Source organism: Thalassophryne amazonica, chromosome 11 (genome assembly GCF_902500255.1).
Source record: "Thalassophryne amazonica chromosome 11, fThaAma1.1, whole genome shotgun sequence".
NCBI lineage: Eukaryota > Metazoa > Chordata > Actinopteri > Batrachoidiformes > Batrachoididae > Thalassophryne > Thalassophryne amazonica.
Window position 1 is genome coordinate 33957438 of NC_047113.1, and position 24830 is coordinate 33982267.

A 24830-nucleotide genomic window follows, 5' to 3' on the forward strand; every position below is an offset into this window, starting at 1 on the left:
TTAATTTTCAAACACAGTATGTCTGCCACGACACGAGATACGAGTGTGATCCTGAATTAATTTCATTAGGAAGTTAAGTTACAGATGGGAAATAATCAGGGGTGAAAGTAAGAGCTTCGCATGCTCGCATCATATTAAAGATATTAATATTAAAGACTGCTCTTAACCCACCTGCAGTGCTGCTTTTATGGACCACTGCTCCACGCCAGCCAGGGTGAAAATAAGATTATTCCAGAAAATCTGAAAACACTACACTGGAATATGGAGTATATCACAGAAAAATTAATCTCATTCTTGTATATTTTTATTTTAGTAGAACACTGTCAAACTGACTGTCATGTCACCCACCAAAATGAGAGAAAAAGCATTTCTATTCTATGAATACGCTCTTACAGAAAACCTGGATCTCAGGATGGAAAACCTGATGTGAAGGAAAAACCCAGAGGCTAATTAAAAAGGGATAAATTGAGACTTATGAAAGAGAGACTTCTAATTGAATCGCTAAATGAATGGTGCGATATTTATCACGACAAAGCATTCAGGCACTACTTGACAGTATGGAAGTCCGTTTGTGCCACTTGAAAAAAAGTTTTTTTGATTAATTGCGAGATATTATCTCACAATTCTGACTTATTATCTCGCAATTCTGAGTTACTATTACATGGAGTGATAACCATTGTTTTGTGTACATTTTTATAATAATAATACATAGTAGTAATAATAACAATAATAATAATAATAATATAATAATTCTGATGATGATTAGGATACTCTGAATAAATTAATATATTATATACAGACATAATACATATACAGAAAATAGGAATGGACGCTAATTTCAACAGGGTCCTCAAACGTTCCACAGTGATTCAAGCTGCATATTCATTTATAACATCAATGAATAAAATTAAAATCATTTAAACAAATAAACACTAAAACAAACACCATTGTGTGATGAAACGTCATAAAATAAACATGATAATATCAGATGCTTCGTTCCTACTGAACAAAACCAGCCAATTAGTGCTCGTAAATATGAACATATTCTGTTCACTCCCACATATCTGGAGACAACGTGAGATAGAATAAGGATCATATTGATTTGTGTACGTTTTTGTTGCGCAAACTGTGTATCTGTGCTGTTAAATGTGAGTTTAAAGGCGACGAGGTTCAAATGCGCGTTCCCGCAAAGGCGGTGCTTTTCACGGCAGGGGAGCTGAATCCGGCACAACACGTCTCAAGCGATGCCTTGCTCGTAAATCTACACCACCACCATCCATGAGTCTTAACAACAGATGGACAGTTTCTCTGTCCGTGGTTATGCCAGCCGTCCAGCACTTCTGGTGTATCCATCTGTCGCCGTGTTGTTGACCCGACATCTGTAGCTGCTGATGGATGAACTCCACCACTTCGACAACATCCATTTTATTTCGCCTACGCTAGAGATGGTTTCTTGCCAAAGTTCTTTGTAAAGTTCGGAGGCTTATTTCAATGTCATCCTCCTCATGTAATAGTGTCCGAATCTCACTGTTTGTGAAACCACACCGAAAATAGCTTTCAATGATCGAATGGAATGACCATATAGGGGGCAATGCATTTTGTAACGTAAAGTATCTCAGAATTGCAAGATAGTAACTCAGAATTGTGAGATAATAAGTCAGAATTGTGAGATAATAAGTCAGAATTGCGAGATAGTAACTCAAAATTGTGAGATAATAAGTCATAATTGTGAGATAATAAGTCAGAATTGTGAGATAATAAGTCATAATTGTGAGATAATAAGTCATAATTGTGAGATAATAAGTCATAATTGTGAGATAATAAGTCATAATTGTGAGATAATAAGTCAGAATTGCGAGATAGTAACTCAAAATTGTGAGATAATAAGTCATAATTGTGAGATAATAAGTCAGAATTGCGAGATAGTAACTCAAAATTGTGAGATAAGTCAGAATTGTGAGATACTATCTCGCAATTAACAAAAAAACTTTTTTTCAAGTGGTGCAAACGGGCTTCCATATGACAGAATACAGATTGGCACAAAAAAAAAAAAATCATTTTCTAACATTTATTCAGCAATTTTAATCATTTCCCCACATCATTTGTGAAAATCTCACTCAACAATCCTTTGTCAGCTTGTTGCTGCACCCAAACGCTACACAAAACGGCATTTTCAGATCACTTTAACCCAAGTTTAAGTCACCGCATTATCTATTTCTATTTAATCTAATGCCTGATGACACGCAATAACACTAAACAAGATGGCAGCTGCCTGGCAATAGCTCACAGGCTGCATCCACCATCTAGTGGTTAAATTGAAATTGATGAAGAAATCACACGTACGTAAGTATTCACACCCTTTATTCAGTACATTGTTGATGCACCTTTGGCAGCAATTACAGCCTCAAGTCTCCTTGAATATGATGCAGTACACTTGGCGCACTTATCACTGGGCACACTGTAAACCCGAACAAGTTAGCAGAACTCAAAAATATTGAGGCAGTTAATTGCCACAAAATGTTTGAGTTCATAAACTTAATTGTTCCCAGAATTTAAAACTTTCAATTATATGCTGTTTGTACCTCATGACAACAATTAAATGAAAGTGTTTATTCAGAGAAAATAAGTCCCTTCGGCTGCTCCCTTGTTTTTCATTTGGGGTCACCACAGCAGATCGGAGGTGGACCTGCATGTTGAGCTGGCACAAGTTTTACACCAGCTACCCTTCCTGATTCAACTCCACATTACATGAAAGAATGAGGCAGGAGTGGGGTTTGAACTGGGAACCTTCGGCACCAAAATAAAGCCCACTAGCCACTTGCCCACCATGCCTGGTAAAGTGTTCATTAAATCAACTCAAATATTTTCATATATAACTACTTATGTCTTTGAAGTTGTGCTTAAATTATGCTTTGAAATTTTACTTACTTATTATACAATTACTTCAAGTCAATCACAAATTCTGAGTTTAATTTACTCAAAGTACAGCCGTGTTACAGAAACTTGGAATATTTCAGTAAGTAGAACATTTTCTTAAAACTTTGAGTTCACACTGCTTAGTCTTTTTAATTAATTTGAACAGTCGGGTTTACAGGGCAGTTTTTTCCATTCCTCTTTGCAGCACCTCTCAAGCTCCATCTGGTTGGATGGGGAGCGTCGGTGCACAGCCATTTTCAGATCTCTCCAGAGATGTTCCATCAGATTCAGATCTTGGCTCTGGCTGGGCCACTCAAGGACATTCACAGAGTTGTCCTGAAGTCACTCCTTTGATATCTTAGCTGTGTGCTTTGGGTCATTGCCCTGCTGAATGAAGAACCGTTGTCCCAGTCTGAGGTCAAGAGCACTCTGGAGCAGGTTTTCATCCAAAATGTCTCTGTACATTGCTGCATTCATGTTTCTCTCAATCCTGACTAGTGTCTCAGTTCCTGCTGCTGAAAAACATCCCCGCAGCATGATGCCACCACCATGCTTCACTGTAGGGATGGTACCTGGTTTCCTCCAAACATGATTCCTGGCATTCACACCAAAGAGTTAAATCTTTGTCTCATCAGACCAGAGAATTTTGTTTCTCATGGTCTGAGAGTCCATCAGGTGCCTTTTGGCAAACTCCAGGTGGGCTGCTGTGTGCCTAAGGAGTGGCTTCTGTCTGGACACTCTACCATACAGGCTTGATTGGTGGATTGCTGCAGAGATGTTTGTCCTTCTGGAAGGTTCTCCTCTCTCCACAGAGGAATGCTGGTGCTCTGACAGAGTGACCATCGGGTTCTTGGCCATCTCCCTGACAAAGGCCCTTCTCCCTTGATCGCTCAGTTTAAACAGTTTGAAATCTGAGACTTCCTTCCCCTTTTGACTCTAAAAAGTTGAATACAGCAGCACTCTGCTCTGAGTTTTATGCCAGTATTCAGACAGTAGCGGGACTTATTTCAGGTGTAAATGTTTTCAAAGGCTGAACTTTGAGGACAGATGGAAGCTGCCGTTGCCTTGTTGTTGGTGATACTTGGAGTCTGTCACAGTGAGTTGATTTTAACATTTAGGATTTAATATTATGTCAGCTTGATGGACACATCATGTCCACTGACAGAAATACTCAAGAACCAAATGACCTTCAGTGTGAAAGCAAATTTTGTGCTTCTTTATTGATATTAAACAATAAAGAAACACAAAATTTGTTTAGGTTTTATCTGATTATTTTTTAGAGAGAGTGTAGATACTAGGCGCAGGAGCTGAACTTCACCGCCACTGTTGTGGAATGAAATTATATTTTTCCGCTTGTCAAAGTGCTGTAATGAACCAACAACCTTTAGTTTATTTTTAAAGTAGAAAAAAAAATAAACATACGATAACATAAGATGCATTTATTCAAGAAATGTGTTTAATCTGTACATCAGTACATCACTCTTCAAATACTTTTAGGTTAGGAGACCTGCTGTCTCTAATATAACTATATTATTTGTGAAACGTCCTTTGCTGATGGATCCTTTGAGGAAGTCATGTTTGATGTAATAATCCTAATTAAAGGAGCGCTGGTTATACTTTTTTCTGTTGCTCTCGTTAGGCGTCATCACAGCAGATCAGACACAGACCTTGGACAAGTTCAAAGATGGCTAACTGTGACCTATTTTAAGAGGTCAAAAGGTCACATTGTGATTCCTATTTTTATGCTCATATGACCGAGGGTATTTTAGCATTGTGTTATATTTTATGTCTTTACAATGATGAGATTTAGTCAGTAATTGTGTAACATCATCAGCAGAAAGACTGAATTATTTGCTCTTAATGTGAAATGAACAATTGAGAGCAGTATGCATGAAATCTCACACTTATATACAGTGTGTGAAATGAGTCATGGGAATATGATGCTTTCACTGAGAAGATGAATTGTATGAAAGCAGTGATTGTGAGAGCTGAGGAGGTGTCAGTGATGTCAGGCTGAACCCAGCAGGGTTAGGGTTAGGGTTAGTCAAGAACTGAACCTCTCCAGCTTGGAACTCTGTGTGAGTCTGAAGGCGGGCTTACACTGTGCGAGTTTTGGCCCTTTTTCAGACGATTTTTCACTCGTGCGAGAATTTTTTGGATTGCGCCGAGTTTCAGCTTAATCGTGCGTCCTGAATGGTGCAGTCTACATGGAGCAACGAGCTGCGATTAACATCTCACGACCACCTCCCGATCAGGAATCGTATGGTCGGATGAAAATCAAACTTGTTTGATATTTTGGTCGGCCGTCGTGGCTCCTGAGGGTTCCGCGCTGTTGAAGCAGCGCTACGAGCATCTACGCGCTGATTACCCCGCGCACTGTGCATGAGCAAACACCGGAGAGAGCACACAGTGATCTCATGTAAAGTCTTATGTTTTTTTTTTGTGTGTGTGTGTGTGTGTTCTCTCGTAATAACCTAATATCATATTAAAGTTCATGCCTATCAGCGCGCACAGAGAGGAATGAGGCGGTGGGAGACTGAATGTATATGCGCGCGCGCACACAGCAGACAACAGCAGGATTTACGACAGATGAGGGAGTAAGTTTCTGCACCTTGCACAGCTGTATGACTCCGTATGAAATATAGTTTATTTATACAACAGTGTAAGTAGCAACACCTGTTATGAATGTTTATGTTTTTTTTTACCGTCCTCTCATGGATCATGTTGCTGTCTGCTGTGTGTGTGTGCGCGCGCGCATATACGGTCAGTCTCCCCCCACCTGATTTCACTCACTGTGCGCACTGATAGGCATGAAATAATTTTTTTTTTTTTTAAGAAAAAAACCTTCCGACGTGTGGTTTTTGAACGTACAATGTGAGCAGTCAGATCGCATCAGAGCATCGGGCCGTACAGTGTGAGTACATGAATCGTGTGCTCTGAACTTTTAAACTCTGCGGTTTTTTTGCACAGTTTGAGCTGGAGCCAAGTACAACGATTGAAAATATTGTACAGTGTCTGCCCAGCCTGAGTCTGTAGACCATAGGGGCTTCATGGATGAGAGAGAGTTCTCAAAGTGGACAATCGGACAAAAAGAAAGCACTAAAAAGACAAATTGGAACAAGCAGCAATCTGACTTCACTTGAGTGACTGTGTTTGTCCTTTTCTTCCATCTGCATGTTTTTTTTTAAGGCTGTTTCATGTTGAAGATATTATTAACATGTGCAAAAACAATCTTTATTTAAAAGTAATTATGTTTGTGAGTTTTGACAAATATATTTTTAATTTCTGTAGGTGAGGAAACGTACTGTGACGGCAGACAGAATGGAACTGAGTGTTACGGAGCTTTAGCAGGAACTGTGTCTCTCCGGCTGATGACGAGCGCCTCAGAAATACAGAAATTTGCATGGTTTAAGAAATCAACATTAATACTCATTGGGATAAAGTATAGTTTTTTATTGAATGCGATTGAAAGCAGATCCATCTTCACCCGTCGTAATGGAACGTTCAGGATAAATAACCTGAGCAGAAGTGACGGTGGTGAATATTTTCTTAGCACGTTTGATTTAAATGGAAAACTATCAGAGAAGCGAACTCTACAATTATTCATTCAAGGTAATTATCATTTAAATTTGACTTTTATAACAATAAATTTACATTTAATAATAAAATGATAGTTGATGTTTTTATTTTTCCACCTGTGAAACATTTTATTGTGAAATGTCTCATATCAATAATCAGCTGCACTCAGTGTCTCGTGTATTTCTGATTGAAATGTCTCTGTGAGCAACATTCTGAGGATTTCACAGTTTGACCAGTTTGGTGTTTTTGTCTCAGCTCCTGTGTCCTCTGTGCTGCTGGTCTCTGAGTGTCTGTCCCGGGGGGAGATGAGGGCGTCCTGCTCCTCTGAGGGAGGTGACAGTCCTCAGTACAGCTGGACTCTGGATGGACGCACACTGACAGACACTGACCTCCTCTCAGGACACAATGAGACCACAAACATCACTCTGAAACAAGGTCTCTCAGGACGACTTGTCTGCACAGTCAGCAATCACATCAGCAAAGTCAGCAAAGAGGAGAACATATCTACCTGTGCAGGTGAGCCACAACATAAATAAAGAAGAGGTCATATATTCATGAACTACACATCATTAGATGTATTTCTCGAAAAGGGCCCTGTATGAGTTTTGAGAAGCACTTTTTGTAAAAGTTGGGAAGTTAACTTTTTAACACAATTAATGCAGGCTTAATTTAACTAACCCCTTACCTAAGTTTAATTTTGTGTTTTTCATGATCTAATTAGCATAAAAATAACTGCCAAATTTATGCAGCCCAGTGTCACGCTTTATTTTGTGCTCCTGTCACAAATATGTAGCTCATGTTTGACACAGATTTTTTATTTTACCATTTCTAAGCCTAACCCTTTCCCCTAATCCTAACCCTAACCATAACTCACCCTGCATTTTGTGCTCCCGTCACAAAAATGTGAGACTTTTTGTGATGGTATCACAAACCAATAGATTAATGTACTTTTCGTGATGCTCACACAAAATGCCATGAGATAGGGTTGCGCATATCTCAGCCAAGTGCCCAACACTGTCACCTGGGCAGCCATTTTGTTTATGCTTATTAAATGGTCAAAATGTCAAAATTCAGCTTGATAACACGTCTTCTTTTGCTTTCGGCTGTTCCTGTTTAGGGGTCGCCACAGCAGATCAATCGTTTCCATCTTGCCCTGTCCTTTGTAACTTCCTCCGTCACACCAACCACCTGCATGTCCGCCCTCAGCACATCTATAAACCTCCTCTTTGGCCTCTCTCTTCTCCACCTGCCTGGTGGCTTCATCCTCAGCATCCTTCTCCCTATATACCCTGGGTCCCTCCTCTGCACATGTCCAAACCATCTCAATCTCACCTCTGACTTTGTCTCCAAACCGTCCCACCTAAGCTGTCCCTCTGATATCTTCATTCCTAATCTTGTCCATCCTCATCACTCCCAAAGAGAATCACATCTTCAGCTCTGCCACCTCCAGCTCCGCCTTCTGTCTTTTTGTTAGTGCCACCATCTCTAAGCCGTACAACATAGCTGGTCTCACTACTGTCTTGTAAACTTTTCCCTTCACTCTTGCTGATATTCTTTGGTCACAAATCTTTTGGTCACAAATCACTCCTGCTACCTTTCCCCACCCACTCCACCCTGCCTGTACTCTCTTCTCCATTACTCTGGACAGTTGACCCGAAGTATTTAAATTCATCTACTTTCATCACTTCTGCTCCTTGTAACTGCACTATTCTACGGGGCTCCATCTCATATACACACACATGTAATCAGTCTTGCTCTGAATTACTTTCATTCCCCTTCAATCCATAGCATATCTCCACATCTCCGGGCTAGACTCAACCTGCTCTCTACAATCACAATGTCATCGACAGACACCATAGTCTTCCTGGAGACTCCTGTCTGATCTCAACCTTCAATCTGTCCATCACCAATGTCAAAAAGAAAGGACTCAGAGCTGATTCTTGGTGTAATCCCAACTCCATCTTGAATGAATCTGTCATTCCTGCTGCGCATCTCACCGCTGTCATGCTATCCTTGTACATTTCCTGCACTACCCTCACATAGTTCTCTGCTACTCCAGATTTCCTCATATAATACCATGACTTTTCTCTTGGCATCCTGTCATAAGCTTTCTCTAAACCCACAAACACACAATGTAACTCCTTCTGACCTTCTCCACACTTTGCTATCAGTACTCTCAGAGCAAACATTGCATCGTAGTGCTCCTTCTCTGCATGAAACCATATTCCTGCTCACAGATGTTCACCTGTTTTCTATGCTTAGCTTCTATTACTCTTTCCCATGACTTCATGCTGTGGTTAACCAACTTTATACCTGTTGTTACTGCAGCTCTGCACATCACCCTTGTTTTTAAAAATAGGAACCAGCACACTTCATCTCCACTCCCCTGACATCCTCTCACTTTCCAAGATATTAAGAAACAATCTGGTTAGAAACTCCCCTACCATCTCTGCTAAACATTTCCACACCTCCACTGGAATTTCATTTGGACCAACTGCCTTTCCATTCTTTATCCTCTTTATAGCTTCATCCTCTTTATCACTTCATCCTTACTAATTACTTCTACTTCCTGATTTACTCTCTGTCCACATCATCCAGTCTTTTCGCTCTCCCATTTACTTCATTTGTCAGCTTCCCAAAGTATTCCCTCCACCTTCTCAACACACTCTCTTTGCTTGTCAGTGCATTACCATGTGCATCCTTTACCACTCGAACCTGCTGCTCATCTTTTCCAGTTTGGTCCCTTGGTCTAGCCAATCAGTACAAATCCTTTTCTCCTTCTTTACTGTTTGTGTTCATGTACAGCTTGCTATATACCTTTTCCTTAGCTTTTACCACTTCTCTTTTCACCTTATGCCACATCTCCTTCTACGTCTGTTGGATTTATTCAATTCTCCGACTATCCCAATTGTTTTTCTTCAACCATTTTCTCCTTATGCTTTCCTGAACATCTTCATTCCACCACCAAGTCTTCTTGTCTTCCTTCCACTGCCCAGCTGTCACACCCAGTACCTTCTTAGCTGTCTCCCTCACCACATCTGCAGTACTTTTCCAATTGTACAAACTTGCTTCCCCTCCAACCAGTGCCTGTGTCACATGCTCACTGAATTACACACAACAGTCTTCCTCCATTTACTCCTTTGTTGAGCTATTACTTGCCTCTAAAGTCATCCTGTAAACCACCACCTGAGCATTATTTGTTATTCGCGGGTTTTGTTTCTGTTCATTTATTCTCTGTTTAGCCTATAGTTTGTTTGCCATTTTGTTATCTTTATTACCTTTTATACTTTAGCTATTGTCAGTTCCGTTGTAGTTTTTCTCCAGGCTGTTTGTTTCCCATTGTGTAATCATTAGTTGAATCACTTGTTTGTTTTGTTTTTATCATATGCTGAATTATCTGTTTATTCTACTTTTGCCACTTGTGAGTTCTGTTCTTGTTTGGTCTTAGCATTTATTTTCTGGTTGTTCCCTTTTCACTTCTATATTTGTTTCTTAGTACAATTCTTTTCATGTTAGTATTTTATTCCACCTTTAATTTTTGATTTATCTTTGTTCTTGTTCATCCTCATCTCATTTTGGTTAATTTCTCACTTCACTCTCTTGCACCTGCTCTTGTGTCTTTGTGTCTCTCATCGCTTCGTTCTGGTGCTGTCTGCTTTGTGTTTTCCTTACTTCACTCTTGCAACTGCTCTTCATCTTTCTGCCACGCCCCTTTCCAGAACCTTCTCCAACAGGTGTGTCTCATTACCTAATCACCACCTGCTCTATTTAAGCTGCTTCAGTTCACCACTTCCCTGCCAATTTGTTGAAATTGTTTCACTAACCAGCCTTTTTTCATAGTCCTGTTTTTTGCCTTGCCATGTATTGACCTCACTTTGTTTTGTTGGACCTTGACTTTCTGTCTGAAACCTTTACCTCACTAACTGTTTACCAGTGTACCGAACCCCAGCCTGTATTAAAGATTAAGTCCTTTTTTACTCCGACGCCTTGCCTGAGAGTCTGCATGTTGTGCCCAACCTCTTTTTGTGCCACACATCCACGTAGCCTGACACAATCAGAACAAAACTATGACAAAAATTAAAATCCAGAATACAACAGAAACATGATGTGCAACTCAAAAATAATAAGAGCACACACAAAATGAAAGAATGACACGTGACACAGGACTAAGAACAGGACAGAAATGGAACCATAAACAACATGCAAGGGAGTGGACACAATACATACACAGGTGACAGAGGAGGAACAGAGGCAACGGACATGACACAAACACACAATTCAATTTCAATTTAATTAACTTATATTGCGCCAAATCACAGCAAAAGCCGTCTCAAGGCTCCTTACATGAAACAATTCAACATATAATTTTAATAAATAATTAAAAATGAATAAAAAAAATTCTAATACATAATTAAAAACAGAAGTAAAAGAATAAAACAGATTAAAAAATAAAAACTATTCATAAGAAAGAGAATAAAAATAGGTTTTCAGTCTTGACTTAAAAATGTCCACGGACTCCAACTGCCTCACGGTCGCAGGAAGACTGTTCCACAGGGTGGGGGCACGATACGAAAAGGCTCTTTGACCCGTTGACTTCTTCTTCACCCTGGGAACACAGAGAAGTCCCGCATCTTGCGACCGCAAAGCCCGGGCCGGCACGTAAAGTTCCACCAGATCAGCCAGATAAGATGGCGCCAGTCCATGAACAACTTTATAAGTCAATAACAAAACCTTAAAATCTGCTCTCACAGAGACAGGGAGCCAGTGCAAAAATGCCAAAATGGGTGTGATATGTTCAAACCTTCTGCTACGTGTCAGAAGTCTGGCGGCAACGTTCTGAACCAGCTGAAGACCCCTGATGCTGGACTGCGGTAACCCTGAAAATAGATCATTACAATACACACACACACACAGAAGGCAGGGAGACGAAAGGCACACAGACATCCACCCACACACAGACGCACAGAGGAGGCAAGGAGTAGGTGCACAAGACAGATGAGGGGAGACACAGCCACGCACACACACTCAAACTGGAGGAACGATCATAATGAAAAAACACACAGAGAACCAAACAACAGATAACAACCCAAAACCACACAGGAACTGAAAACCATGGCCAAACAGATCAATGGGTGTAACCGCCACAAATGACACACTGTGCATTACAGTAATATTCATTACAACCTCCATTCGGTGATTATCACCTGACATGATGTTTGGTCGTATCTTTCTGAACAGATCTCTTCCTTTTCACATGTGGTTTGACCTTTAGAGTCATAACTGTTTCAGTAGCTGTATGGAACATGTAATCTTGAGCAACCAAGGACACAAGAAGAAATGTGAACTTAGTATGGCATCAATAGCTAACCTAAAAGCCAAAAAATGCTAAATCACCAAACACCTGGAGCCTTTACAGTCATTTATGTCTTTACGGTGATGAGGTTTGGTCACCAATTCTGTACTATACCAACACTAACAGGAAAAACAGAGTTCAACATTTGAAGGCATGAAGAAACACTGGACAGGCTGAAGTATTTGCTCCAAAGGTGAAATGCATGTTGTGCATGTGCATGAAAATTTGATGAGAGAGAGTTATCAAAGTGGAAAATCAAACTCGTTTTTCCAAACACTAGAAACCCACACACAGAGAGGGCAAAAGCTGATTAGAACAAGTAGCGAACTGACTTCACCTGAGTGACTGTTTCTCATTTTCTTCCCTTTGCATTTTTTACGTGTCTGTCTGATGTTGATAGACAGCTGCAGAAACTGTTTCATATTGAAGATATTAACATTTGCAAATGCATGAAACACAGGAATAATTTTTAAAGAGTTAGTTTGGATACATTTGTGAGTTTTTACAGCTGATATTTTTAATTTTTGCAGGTGAGGAAACGTACTGTGACGGCAGACAGAATGGAGCTCAGTGTTATGGAGCTTTGGGAGGAACTCTGGCTCTCCGGCTGATGACGAGCGCCTCAGAAATACATACATATGAATGGTTGAAGAACACAACAAAAATACTCACTGGGAAAGAAAGAAAATTTTCAGTGAATGCTATTGAAAACCGATACATCTTCACTCCCAGTGATGGTACATTCGGGATAAATAACCTGAGCAGAAGTGACGGTGGTGAATATGTTCTTAACATGTTTGATTCAAATGGAAAACTATCAGAGAAGCGAACTCTACAATTATTCATTCAAGGTAATTATCATTTAAATTTGACTTTGATGAGACAATAAAATTATATTTAATAATAAAATGAAAGTTGATGCTTTTATTTTTCCACCAGTGAAACATTTTATTGTAAAATGTCTCATATCAATAATAAGCTGCACTCAGTGTCTTGTGTATTTCTGATTGAAATGTCTCTGTGAGCAACATTCTGAGGATTTCACAGTTTGACCAGTTTGGTGTTTTTGTCTCAGCTCCTGTGTCCTCTGTGCTGCTGGTCTCTGAGTGTCTGTCCCGGGGGGAGATGAGGGCGTCCTGCTCCTCTGAGGGAGGTGACAGTCCTCAGTACAGCTGGACTCTGGATGGACGCACACTGACAGACGCTGACCTCCTCTCAGGACACGAGACCACAAACATCACTCTGAAACAAGGTCTCTCAGGACGACTTGTCTGCACAGTCAGCAATCACATCAGCAAAGTCAGCAAAGAGGAGAACATATCTACCTGTGCAGGTGAGCCACAACGTGAGCAGAATACTGGTCAAATAGATTACCAAACAGACACTGGTGTCTCAGCCAGAGTGCAGCAGTTATTATCAAGCTGCACAGAAAATTTTCTTCTTCACAAAATTTTTGTTTGTTTTACTGCTGAACTGTCAGTCATCATCTCAGGAGCTCTCATCAAAAAACATGGAAGATGGGTCACGTTTTTGTAGCAGTGTGCAAAAAACAAAAAGTGCAACAGTCATGATGACCTTTTTGACATGTGACTTAGTTATTGACCTTTTGAAGGTGATTGTTCGCAGAAGAGCATTACGAGTGGAAACAATATTTTTTGTGATGACAGACGTATCAATGTTTAAAAGCATGTTTGTCGTGTGGTTAACTTGTGCAGCTCACGTGTGTGATCACACCACCTGATATATGCCAAGCCATTACAATATATACAGTTGTTTGTAAAAGTTTGGTCACCCCTGAGGATTTCCATGATTTTCCTTTATAAATCATTGGTTGTTTGATCAGCAATTTCAGTTAAATACGAGGTCTGTCAATAAAGTATCAGACCTTTTAATTTTTTTCAAAAACTATATGGATTTGAATCACGTGCGATTACATCAGACAAGCTTGAACCCTCGTGGGCATGTGTGAGTTTTTTGACGCCTGTCGGTTACGTCATTTGCCTGTGGGCAGGCTTTGAGTGAGGAGTGGTCCACCACTCCCGTCGCAATCTCTGTCTGAGAACTTCCTGAAAGACTGGCGCTTTTCTTGATCAAATTTTTTCAAAAACTGAGAGGCACATCGAAGTGGACACCATTCGAAAAATTCAACTGGTTTTCAGTGAAAATTTTAACGGCTGATGAGAGATTATGGCGTGATGCTGTCGCTTTAAGGACTGCCCATGGAGCGGGATGTCGCGACGCGCTCTGAGCCGCCGCTGTCTGCCTGTTTCGAGCTGAAAACTTCCAAATTTAAGCCTCTGTTGACCCAAGACGTCGTGAGAGAACAGAGAACTTTCAGGAGAGGTCGGGATCAGCAGTTTAAAGGTGATTTTGTAATGAAAGAAAGTGCGGACGGGTCTGCGCTTCGGGACACAGCCGGCGCAGCATGGCGGCACAGGAAAAACACCTCCGTGTTGGAAGCCTTAAGGACAAGTTGGAACATGTCCAGCTGTTAAACAATTTCTCAGATACTCACTCAACTGAAAGCCATCAAAAGCCGCCTGGTTTTTACAAATGGTTATCAACACGGAGGTGTTTTTCCTGTGCCGCCGCGCGGTGCCGGCTGTGTCCCGACGCGCGGACCCATCCGCACTTTCTTTCATTACAAAATCACCTTTAACAGTGGAATGTTAAAGGCTTAAATTTGGAAGTTTTCAGCTCGAAGCAGGCAGACAGCGGCGGCTCAGAGCGCGTTGCAACGTCCTGCTCCGTGGGCAGTCCTTAAAGCGACAGCATCACGCCATAATCTCTCATCAGCCGTTAAAATTTTCACCGAAAACCAGTTGAATTTCTTGAATGGTGTCCACTTCGATGTGCCTCTCAGTTTTTGAAAAAAATCTGATCAAGCAAAGCGTCAGTCTCTCAGGAAGTTCTCAGACAAAGAGATTGCGACGGGAGGGGTGGACCACTCCTCACTCAAAGCCTGCCCACATGCGAATGACGTAACCGACAAGCGTGAAAAAACTCATGCATGCGCACGAGGGTTCAAGGTTGGCTGATGCAATTGCACGTGATTCAAATCCATATAGTTTTTGAAAAAAATAAAAAGGTACGTTAGTTTATTGACAGACCTCGTATATCATCTGGCAGACAAACACAGTGATATTTGAGAAGTGAAATGAAGTTTATGTGATTTACAGAAAGTGTGCAATAATTCCTTAAACAACATTAGGCAGATGCATAAATTTGGGCACCCCCCCCCCCCAAAAAATCAATATTTAGTAGATCCTCCTTTTGCAGAAATAACAGCCTCTAAATGCTTCCTATAGCTTCCAATGTCTGGAATTCTGGGTGAAGGTATTTTGGACCATTCTTCTTTACAAAACATCTCAGGTTTGTTGGTTTCCAAGCGTGGACAGCCCGCTTAAAATCACACCACATATTTTCAATAATATTCAGGTCTGGGGACTGAGATGGCCATTCAAGAATGTTGTACTTGTTCCTCTGCATGAATGCCTTAGTAGATTTTGAGCAGCGTTTAGGGTCGTTGTCTTGTTGAAAGATCCAGTCCCGGCACAACTTCAACCTTGTCAAGAATCTGGTGATATTGACTGGAATCCATGTGACCCTCAACTTTAACAAGATTCCCAGTACCTGCACTGGCCACACAGCCACAGCATGATGGAACCACCTCCAAATTTTACTGTAGGTAGTAAGTGTTTTTCATGGAATGCTGTGTTCTTTTTCTGCCATGCATACCGCCCCTTGTTATGTCCAAATAACTCAATTTTAGTTTCATCAGTCCACAGCACCTTATTCCAAAATGAAGTTTAATGTGCTTTAGCAACTCTGTTTGTGGCGTGTACATAGAAGAGGCTTCCTCTGCATTACACCAACCAAACACCATCTCCTTGTGCAAAGTGTGCTGTATAGCTGAACGATGCACAGAGACACTATCTACAGCAAGATCATGTTGTAGATCTTTGGAGCAGGTCTGTGAGTTGACTATGACTGTTCTTACCATCCTTCGCTTCAGCTTCAGCCTATCCGCGATTTTCCTTGGCCTGCCACTTTGGGCCTTAACTAGTACTGTGCCTGCGGTCTTCCATTTCCTCACTATGTTCCACACAGTGGAAACTGACAGCTGAAATCTCTGAGATAGCTTTTGGTATCCTTCCCCTAAACCATGATGGTGAACAATCTTTGTTTTCAAGTCATGTGAGAGTTGTTTAGAGGCTCCCATATTGCCACTCATTAAAAGAGATGCAAAGAGGAGAAACATTGGTAAATGGCTACCTTAAATACCCTTTCTCATGACTGGATTCACTTGTGTAAGGAGGTCAATGGTCAATGAGCTTACCAAACCAATTTTGTGTTCCAATAATTAGGGCTAAATGTATTCAAATCAATAAAATGACAAGAGTGCCCAAATTTATGCACCTGTGTAATTTTGTTTAAATAGTTATTGCACACTTTCTGTAAATACTAGAAACTTCATTTAACTTCTCAAATATCAGTGCGTTTATCTGCTATATGATATATTTAACTGAAATTTCTGATCCAGACAACCAATGATTTATAAAGGAAAATCATGAAAATTATCAGGGGTGTCCAAACCTTTGCATACAACTGTATATTGTAGCAAAGATGCTCTCATTTAGCAGTGACCCAATAAAGTGCATTCATTTTCTTTCCTAAAAGGCTGATCTCAAATTGAGAAAAGATTGTTTCACTTTTGACTTGAATTCCTGGTCCACCTGGAGATATCGCCTGAATCCCTCCCTCCAGCTGCATTATCCAGAGTTTATAATTCAGAGCTCTTCAATGATGCCCCAGAAACTATGCTTATCTGTGAATTTCCGGCCAGTGTAACTTATAGGAGGACATCTTAACAGCCAAGCTCTAAAATCAGAAGCTTTGATGACATGGGGAGAAATAAAAACGAACTGGATCATCCCAACCACATCTTAGCGTGCACAGTGATGACCATGATATCAAAGCTGCACCTGTCTGCCGCATCATTGCTATGCACAGCTGGAAAACACATATTGTGCCATGCAGAATATCACCTAACAAGATGCCACAGGTGAGGCATGTGCATCGGTGGGCTATGCTCACATTGTAATAAATAAAACCACATATCACCTTTGCAACACGGTCACCAGTGCTTCAGTGTGCACTGGTCAGAGGGAGCCAGCTGATGTGCTAATGATACAAGTGCATCAGGTCATTCATGTAAAAAATAAGAGAAAGAAAAAGTCATCCATGTCAGTTCCGTTCTTCCGTGTTTATGTCCAGGAGGAGGATAATTCTTGTATTGTCTGCTTAAAATTAAACAATGGCAGTGGATTTTTGAACAAAAATGTTTCAACAAAAGCCTGAAAAGTGAGAGGGTACCTGAGGAGTGGAGACAATGTGTGCTGGTTGCTATTTTTTTAAGAATAAGGGTGAAATGCAGAGCTGCAGTAACTACATAATAAAGTTGAATTGGACATTTATGGATGAGGTGAGGGAGGACATTCAGGTGGTTGGTGTGACAGGGGAACTTACAGAGGACAGTGTTGTGTGGGCCGCCAGAAGAGGATGTACTGCTGGCCCACCACCAAAGGGCGCCCTGCCTGAAGTGCGGGCTTCAGGCACGAGAGGGCGCTGCCACCACGGACACAGCCGGGAGTGACAGCTGTCACTCATTAATTCCTGACAGCTGTCACACATTCTTCATCATCGCACTCCATAAAGACCAGACGTCATCTCCACCTCATCGCCGAGATATCATACTTCTTTGGAGGTAATATCCTCAGCCTTTGTAAATCTGTTTATTGTGAGTGTTTGCAGGAGAACCGGTCGTTTTTGAGGAGGCTGTGCAAGACGGCGCTCCTTTTCAGCTGAGACCGCTGCAACGCGCTGAGTGTGAGGTGGAGGTGGCATTCCCACCGTTGTTGTTACTGGGTGTACACACACCCACACTTGACTGTCTTTGTTCTTCGCCAGCAGTACCAGATCCGACAGTCGGGGACGGTGATCACCTGGGAATTCGGGACTTGGCGGCTCCAGTATTCACCAGGTTCTGGGGCGGCGGAAATCGTGTGGTTCCGGCTCTTCTTAGGACAGACGTCTTCTATCCTCGAGCCTGCCCACACGTCACCTTTGTGTATTGACAGTTATGCTATTCTGAGATTGTCTGTATGTTCGTTGTGCACATTCACAATATTAAATTGTTATATTTTGGCTCATCTATTGACTGTTCATTTGCGCCCCCTGTTGTGGGTCCGTGTCACTACACTTTCCCAACAGGATATCTCGGCCAGCGTCATGGACTCCGAGGGGCGTCACCCGGCTGTTGAACGACCAATGGGAGAGCAGGGAGCGCAGGCGTCTGCAGGAGACGTGATTGGTGAGCTGCAGCACATTCTCACCGCCTTTACGGCTCGGTTGGATCAAATGACTGAGCAAAACATCCTCCTGAACCGCAGGGTGGAGGCTCTCTCCGCACAGATGGCGGCGAGCGCTCAGGGCGCTGCTGCAGCTCGTCCTCCTGCCGATCCTGTGCAGGATATAAACGTTCCAGTGGTGGTTCAACAACCCCTCCCACCATCCCCTGAAGCATACATAAGCCCTCCTGAGCCGTACGGAGGTTGTGTGGAGACGTGCGCGGATTTTCTTATGCAGTGTTCGCTCGTCTTCGCACAACGTCCCGTCATGTACGCGTCAGATGCTAGTAAAATAGCTTATGTGATTGCGCTGCTTCGGGGTAAAGCACGCGCCTGGGCTACGGCGCTCTGGGAACAGAACTCACGGTTGTTATCAGCATACACTGGGTTTGTGGGGGAGTTCAGAACAGTGTTTGATCACCCTAACAGAGGAGAGACCGCTTCAACCGTGCTGCTGTCAATGAGACAGGGACGCGAGAGCGCAGCCGCTTATGCAGTCAACTTCCGCATCGCGGCTGCGAGGTCCGGCTGGAATAACGTTGCGCTCCGCGCCGCCTTCATAAACGGACTGTCGTTGGTTCTGAAGGAGCAGCTGGTAGCTAAGGAGGAACCGCGAGATTTAGATGGGCTTATCAATCTCGTTATACGGTTAGACAATTGGTTGGAGGAACGCCGTCGGGAGCAAGGCGAAGGACGTGACCGGATACGCGCCGCCCCTCTCCCTTCCGGGTTCGAAAAGGGGCCGCCCTTCCCACGCTCCACAGCCGCAGCGCTTTGTGGGGCAACAGCTCCCCCTGCTGACGTTGTTAGGGAAACGCACAGGGCCAAAATGGGGAGGCTGATCCGTGGAGAGTGTTTTCTCTGCAGCTCAAAGGAGCACACACAGAAAAACTGCCCCAAACGGCCACAACGACAACACTCGCCCTTAGAGACTGGGCTAAGGGGGGGTCAAAACATTCAAGTGAGACACACACAAATTGCGACACGACTCCCAGTCACAATCCTGAGCGGGGATTTAACCCTTCAAGCCCGAGCACTGGTGGACATGGGGTCAGAAGGGAATCTGCTAGACAGCAGATGGGCAAGGGAGGTAGGGCTCCCTCTGGTGGCGCTTCCTTCGCCGTTGCAGGTGCGGGCACTAGCTGGCACCCTCCTCCCTTTACTCACACACAAGACACAACCAGTAACTCTGGTGGTGTCTGGAAACCACCGGGAGGAGATTGAGTTTTTGTAACTCCTTCTACCTCCCGCGTGATTTGGGCATCCCATGGATGTTGAAGCACAATCCCCGGATTGATTGGCCGTCTGGGGTGGTGGTTCAGTGGAGCGAAACCTGCCATCGGGGGTGTTTAGGATCCTCGGTTCCTCCCGGTTCACAGGCTAAGGAGGAGGTCAAAGTCCCTCCCAATCTGACGGCAGTGCCGGTTGAGTACCACGATCTTGCTGACGTCTTCAGTAAGGATCTGGCACTCACCCTTCCCCCGCACCGTCCGTACGATTGTGCCATTGATTTGGTTCCAGGCGCTGAGTTCCCATCCAGCAGGCTGTACAACCTCTCACGACCTGAGCGCGAATCAATGGAGACCTACATCCGGGACTCATTAGCTGCCGGGCTGATCCGGAACTCCACCTCCCCGATGGGGGCAGGTTTCTTTTTTGTGGGCAAGAAAGATGGCGGACTTCGTCCATGTATTGATTACAGGGGGGTGAATGAGATTACGGTTCGCAACCAATACCCGTTGCCATTGTTAGATTCCGTGTTCACCCCCCTGCATGGAGCCAAAATCTTTACTAAGCTGGATCTTAGAAATGCGTATCACCTGGTTCGGATCCGGAAGGGAGACGAATGGAAGACGGCATTTAACACCCCATTAGGTCACTTTGAGTACCTGGTCATGCCGTTCGGCCTCACCAACGCCCCCGCGACGTTCCAAGCCTTGGTTAACGACGTCTTGCGGGACTTCCTGCACCGATTCGTCTTCGTATATCTGGACGATATTCTCATCTTTTCTCCGGATCCTGAGACCCATGTCCAGCATGTACGTCAGGTCCTGCAGCGGTTGTTAGAGAACCGACTGTTTGTGAAGGGCGAGAAGTGCGAGTTTCACCGCACGTCTTTGTCCGTCCTGGGGTTTATCATCTCCTCTAACTCCGTCGCCCCTGATCCGGCCAAGGTTGCGGCGGTGAGAGATTGGCCCCAACCAATAAGCTGTAGGAAGCTGCAACAGTTCCTCGGCTTCGCTAATTTCTATAGGAGGTTCATTAAGGGCTACAGTCAGGTAGTTAGCCCCCTGAAAGCCCTGACCTCTCCAAAAGTCCCCTTCACCTGGTCGGATCGGTGCGAAGCCGCGTTCAAGGAGTTGAAACGACGGTTCTCTACTGCGCCAGTTTTGGTGCAGCCCGACCCTAGCCGCCAGTTCATGGTTGAAGTGGACGCCTCTGACTCAGGGATAGGAGCTGTGCTGTCCCAGAGCGGAGAGACCGATAAGGTTCTTCACCCGTGTGCCTACTTTTCACGCAGGTTGACCCCGGCTGAACGGAACTATGACGTCGGCAATCGAGAACTCCTTGCGGTGAAAGAGGCTCTTGAGGAGTGGAGACACCTGTTGGAGGGAGCGTCTGTGCCATTCACTGTTTTTACTGACCATCGGAACCTGGAGTATATCAGGACCGCCAAGCGGCTGAACCCCAGGCAAGCCCGCTGGTCACTGTTCTTCAGGCGTTTTGACTTCCGGATCACCTATCGCCCCGGGACCAAGAACCAGAGGTCGGATGCCTTGTCCCGGGTACACAAAGAGGAGGTCAAAACTGCACTGTCGGATCCACCGGAGCCCATCCTGCCTGAGTCCACTATCGTGGCCACCCTCACCTGGGACGTGGAGAAGTTCGTCCGGGAGGCCCTGGCACGGAGCCCGGACCCAGGTACAGGTCCAAAGAACCGTTTATACGTCCCTCCAGACGCCAGAGCTGCAGTCTTGGACTTCTGTCATGGTTCCAAGCTCTCCTGTCATCCAGGGGTGCGAAGGACCGTGGCAGTTGTCTGGCAGCGCTTCTGGTGGGCGTCTATGGAGGCCGACGTCCGGGAGTATATCCAGGCCTGCACCACCTGTGCCAGGGGCAAGGCTGACCTCAGGAAGGCCCAAGGACTACTCCAACCGCTTCCTGTGCCTCATCGCCCCTGGTCCCACATCGGCCTGGATTTCGTCACGGGCCTCCCGCCGTCCCAGGGCAACACCACCATCTTCACGATAGTGGACTGATTCTGCCTTGTTGAAGGCCCGGACGAGAGCGAAGACCCATGCAGACCGCCGGCGATCCCCGGCCCCTGCTTACCAGCCCGGGCAGGAGGTGTGTCTGTCCACAAAGGACATCCCCCTCCAAGTGGACTCCCCCAAGTTGAAGGACCGGTACATTGGACCTTTCAAGATCCTCAAAATCCTCAGTCCTGCCGCAGTGAAGCTCCGACTCCCAGCTTCACTGCGGATCCACCCGGTTTTTCATGTGTCCAGACTCAAGCCTCACCACACCTCACCCCTCTGTGCTCCCGGTCCGGCACCGCCTCCTGCCCGGATCATTGACGGGGAGCCGGCTTGGACGGTGCGCCGGCTCCTGGACGTCCGTCGAATGGGCCGGGGGTTCCAGTATTTGGTGGACTGGGAAGGGTATGGACCCGAAGAACGCTCCTGGGTGAAGAGGAGCTTCGTCCTGGACCCGGCCCTCCTGGCCGATTTCTACCGCAGACACCCGGACAAGCCTGGTCGGGCGTCCTGTTGTGTGGGCCGCCAGAAGAGGATGTACTGCTGGCCCACCACCAAAGGGCGCCCTGCCTGAAGTGCGGGCTTCAGGCACGAGAGGGCGCTGCCACCACGGACACAGCCGGGAGTGACAGCTGTCACTCATTAATTCCTGACAGCTGTCACACATTCTTCATCATCACACTCCATAAAGACCAGACGTCATCTCCACCTCATTGCCGAGATATCATACTTCTTTGGAGGTAATATCCTCAGCCTTTGTAAATCTGTTTATTGTGAGTGTTTGCAGGAGAACCGGTCGTTTTTGAGGAGGCTGTGCAAGACGGCGCTCCTTTTCTGCTGAGACCGCTGCAACGCGCTGAGTGTGAGGTGGAGGTGGCATTCCCACCGTTGTTGTTACTGGGTGTACACACACCCACACTTGACTGTCTTTGTTCTTCGCCAGCAGTACCAGATCCGACAGTCGGGGACGGTGATCACCTGGGAATTCGGGACTTGGCGGCTCCAGTATTCACCAGGTTCTGGGGCGGCGGAAATTGTGTGGTTCCGGCTCTTCTTAGGACAGACGTCTTCTATCCTCGAGCCTGCCCACACGTCACCTTTGTGTATTGACTGTTATGATATTCTGAGATTGTCTGTATGTTCGTTGTGCACATTCACAACATTAAATTGTTATATTTTGGCTCATCTATTGACCGTTCATTTGCGCCCCCTGTTGTGGGTCCGTGTCACTACACTTTCCCAACAGACAGGGTGAGATGGAAATGACTGATCTGCTGTGGTGACGGCCGAAAGAATAAGAATAAGAATACAATGAAAACAAGGTTGTGTTCTATGTTGTAGCCTTCAAAAGCAATGTTGTCATAACACCAGTAGGCTAAAAATAAACTAATAAACAATTATTTGCACTACAAATCTTGAGGTGAGTGATTTTCCCTGCAGTTTTTGCCACTGAGTATTTTGCAGGGAGGGAATATTATGAGTATTATGGGGAGGTGATGGTCTAGTGGTAAAGCGTTGGGCTTTAGACCAAAGGATCCTCGGTTCAAACCCCAGCCAGACCAGAAAATCACTAAAGCAAACTCCTCACAGCAAAGCTCCAGGTCGGAATTGATCCCACGATGTTCTTGCTGTGAGGCAACAGTGCTAACCACTCATCCATCCTGCTGCCCCTGTATGAAACACAGCATTTTATGTTATAAAGGCAGCTTGGTTACTTTTGTGAGTATTAAAACATATAATTTTAAATTCTATAGGTGTTATGGAGCTTTAGGAGGAAATGTTGTTCTCCGGCTGATGACAACTGCATCAGAAATACATAAATTTGCATGGATTACGGAATCAACAATAATACTCATTGGAATAAAGACTGGTTTGTTCTGGAATGCTATTGAAAACAGATCTATCTTCACACCCAGTAATGGAACAATCAGGTTAAATAACCTGAGCAGAAGTGATGGTGGTGAATATGTTCTTAACATGTTTGATTCAAATGAAAAACTATCAGTGCAAACTCTACAGTTGTTCATTCAAGGTAATAAATAACATTTAAATTTGACTTTTACGAGACAATAAAATCAGAATTCATTGATAATAAAATGGTAGTTGATGCTTTTCTCTTTACGCACGTGAAACATTTTATTATGAAATCTGTATTTCTGATTGAAATGTCTCTGTGAGCAACATTCTGAGGATTTCAGTTTGACCAGTTTGGTGTTTTTGTCTCAGCTCCTGTGTCCTCTGTGCTGCTGGTCTCCGAGTGTCTGTCCCGGGGGGAGATGAGGGCGTCCTGCTCCTCTGAGGGAGGTGACAGTCCTCAGTACAGCTGGACTCTGGATGGACGCACACTGACAGACGCTGACCTCCTCTCAGGACACAATGAGACCACAAACATCACTCTGAAACAAGGTCTCTCAGGACGACTTGTCTGCACAGTCAGCAATCACATCAGCAAAGTCAGCAAAGAGGAGAACATATCTACCTGTGCAGGTGAGCCACAACGTGAGCAGCAAACAGTTGGATGCTGATAATCCTGACTGATATTTGAGCTTTCTGTTCACTTACAGGTTTTAGATTCATAAACTGCACTTTATCCAATGGAACGCTCATATCACAGTGGGTGTTTGAAGCCAATAACACGCTGTGCATTGAGCCAACAACCACCACAGCAACCATTGTTTGAGAAATTCCAGCCTCCCCCATCGGTAAGGAGACTGACAGTGTGTCCAACAAAACTGGTCTGTTACTGTAGCTTTCTGAAACAGACACTGGTGTTTCCACCAGACCTCAGCAGTTATTATCAAGCTGCCAGTTCTCTTCCTCACAAAATTTCTGTTTATTTTACTGCTGAGTTGTCACTCACCATTTCAGCAGATCCCATCAAAAAACATGGAAGTTGTGTCATGTTTTCATAGCAGTTTGCAAAAACTAACAACAACAAAAGGAGCAACAGTCGCGGTGCTCTTTGATGACCTTTTTGACCTGTGACTTAGTTACTGACCTTTTGAAGGTGATTGTTCTCATAAGATTAATACAAGTGGAAAGAATATTTTTGTAATCACTGACTTATGATATGTATAAACGTTGCATAAATTGTTGTGCAGTAAACCTGTGCAGCTCACGTGTGAGATCACACCACCTGATATATGTGCAAATATTTAGCAAAGTGTAAAGTCAGTTATTAATTGCAAAAATTGCAGCAAATGTAAAATGTTGTATGAAAAAGTATAGTATCATTTGATCGTCACTCATTTTATTGTTTATTGTACTACTGCTTTGTGATCCACGAGGAAAATATTTGTAAAACAGATATTTTGC

General features: G+C 43.9%; 1 protein-coding gene across 4 annotated transcripts in view; it reads left to right on the forward strand.

The window, feature by feature from the left end:
• The window catches only part of LOC117520001 (hemicentin-1), a 103513-nt gene that overhangs the window by 18147 nt on the left and 60536 nt on the right, over window positions 1-24830 (forward strand). The window contains exons 1-6 of one of the 4 annotated variants that reach the window (XM_034181295.1): window positions 3860-4012; window positions 6208-6528; window positions 6751-7011; window positions 12379-12699; window positions 12924-13181; window positions 23742-24002. In XM_034181295.1, coding sequence (XP_034037186.1) covers window positions 3964-4012; window positions 6208-6528; window positions 6751-7011; window positions 12379-12699; window positions 12924-13181; window positions 23742-24002 — 1471 coding nt within the window. In that variant the 5' untranslated portion in view covers window positions 3860-3963. Of the gene's footprint in view, window positions 1-3857; window positions 4013-6207; window positions 6529-6750; window positions 7012-12378; window positions 12700-12923; window positions 13182-23741; window positions 24003-24830 lie in introns of those variants that run through there. The other 3 variants (XM_034181293.1, XM_034181296.1, XM_034181294.1) reach the window with 3 other exon arrangements.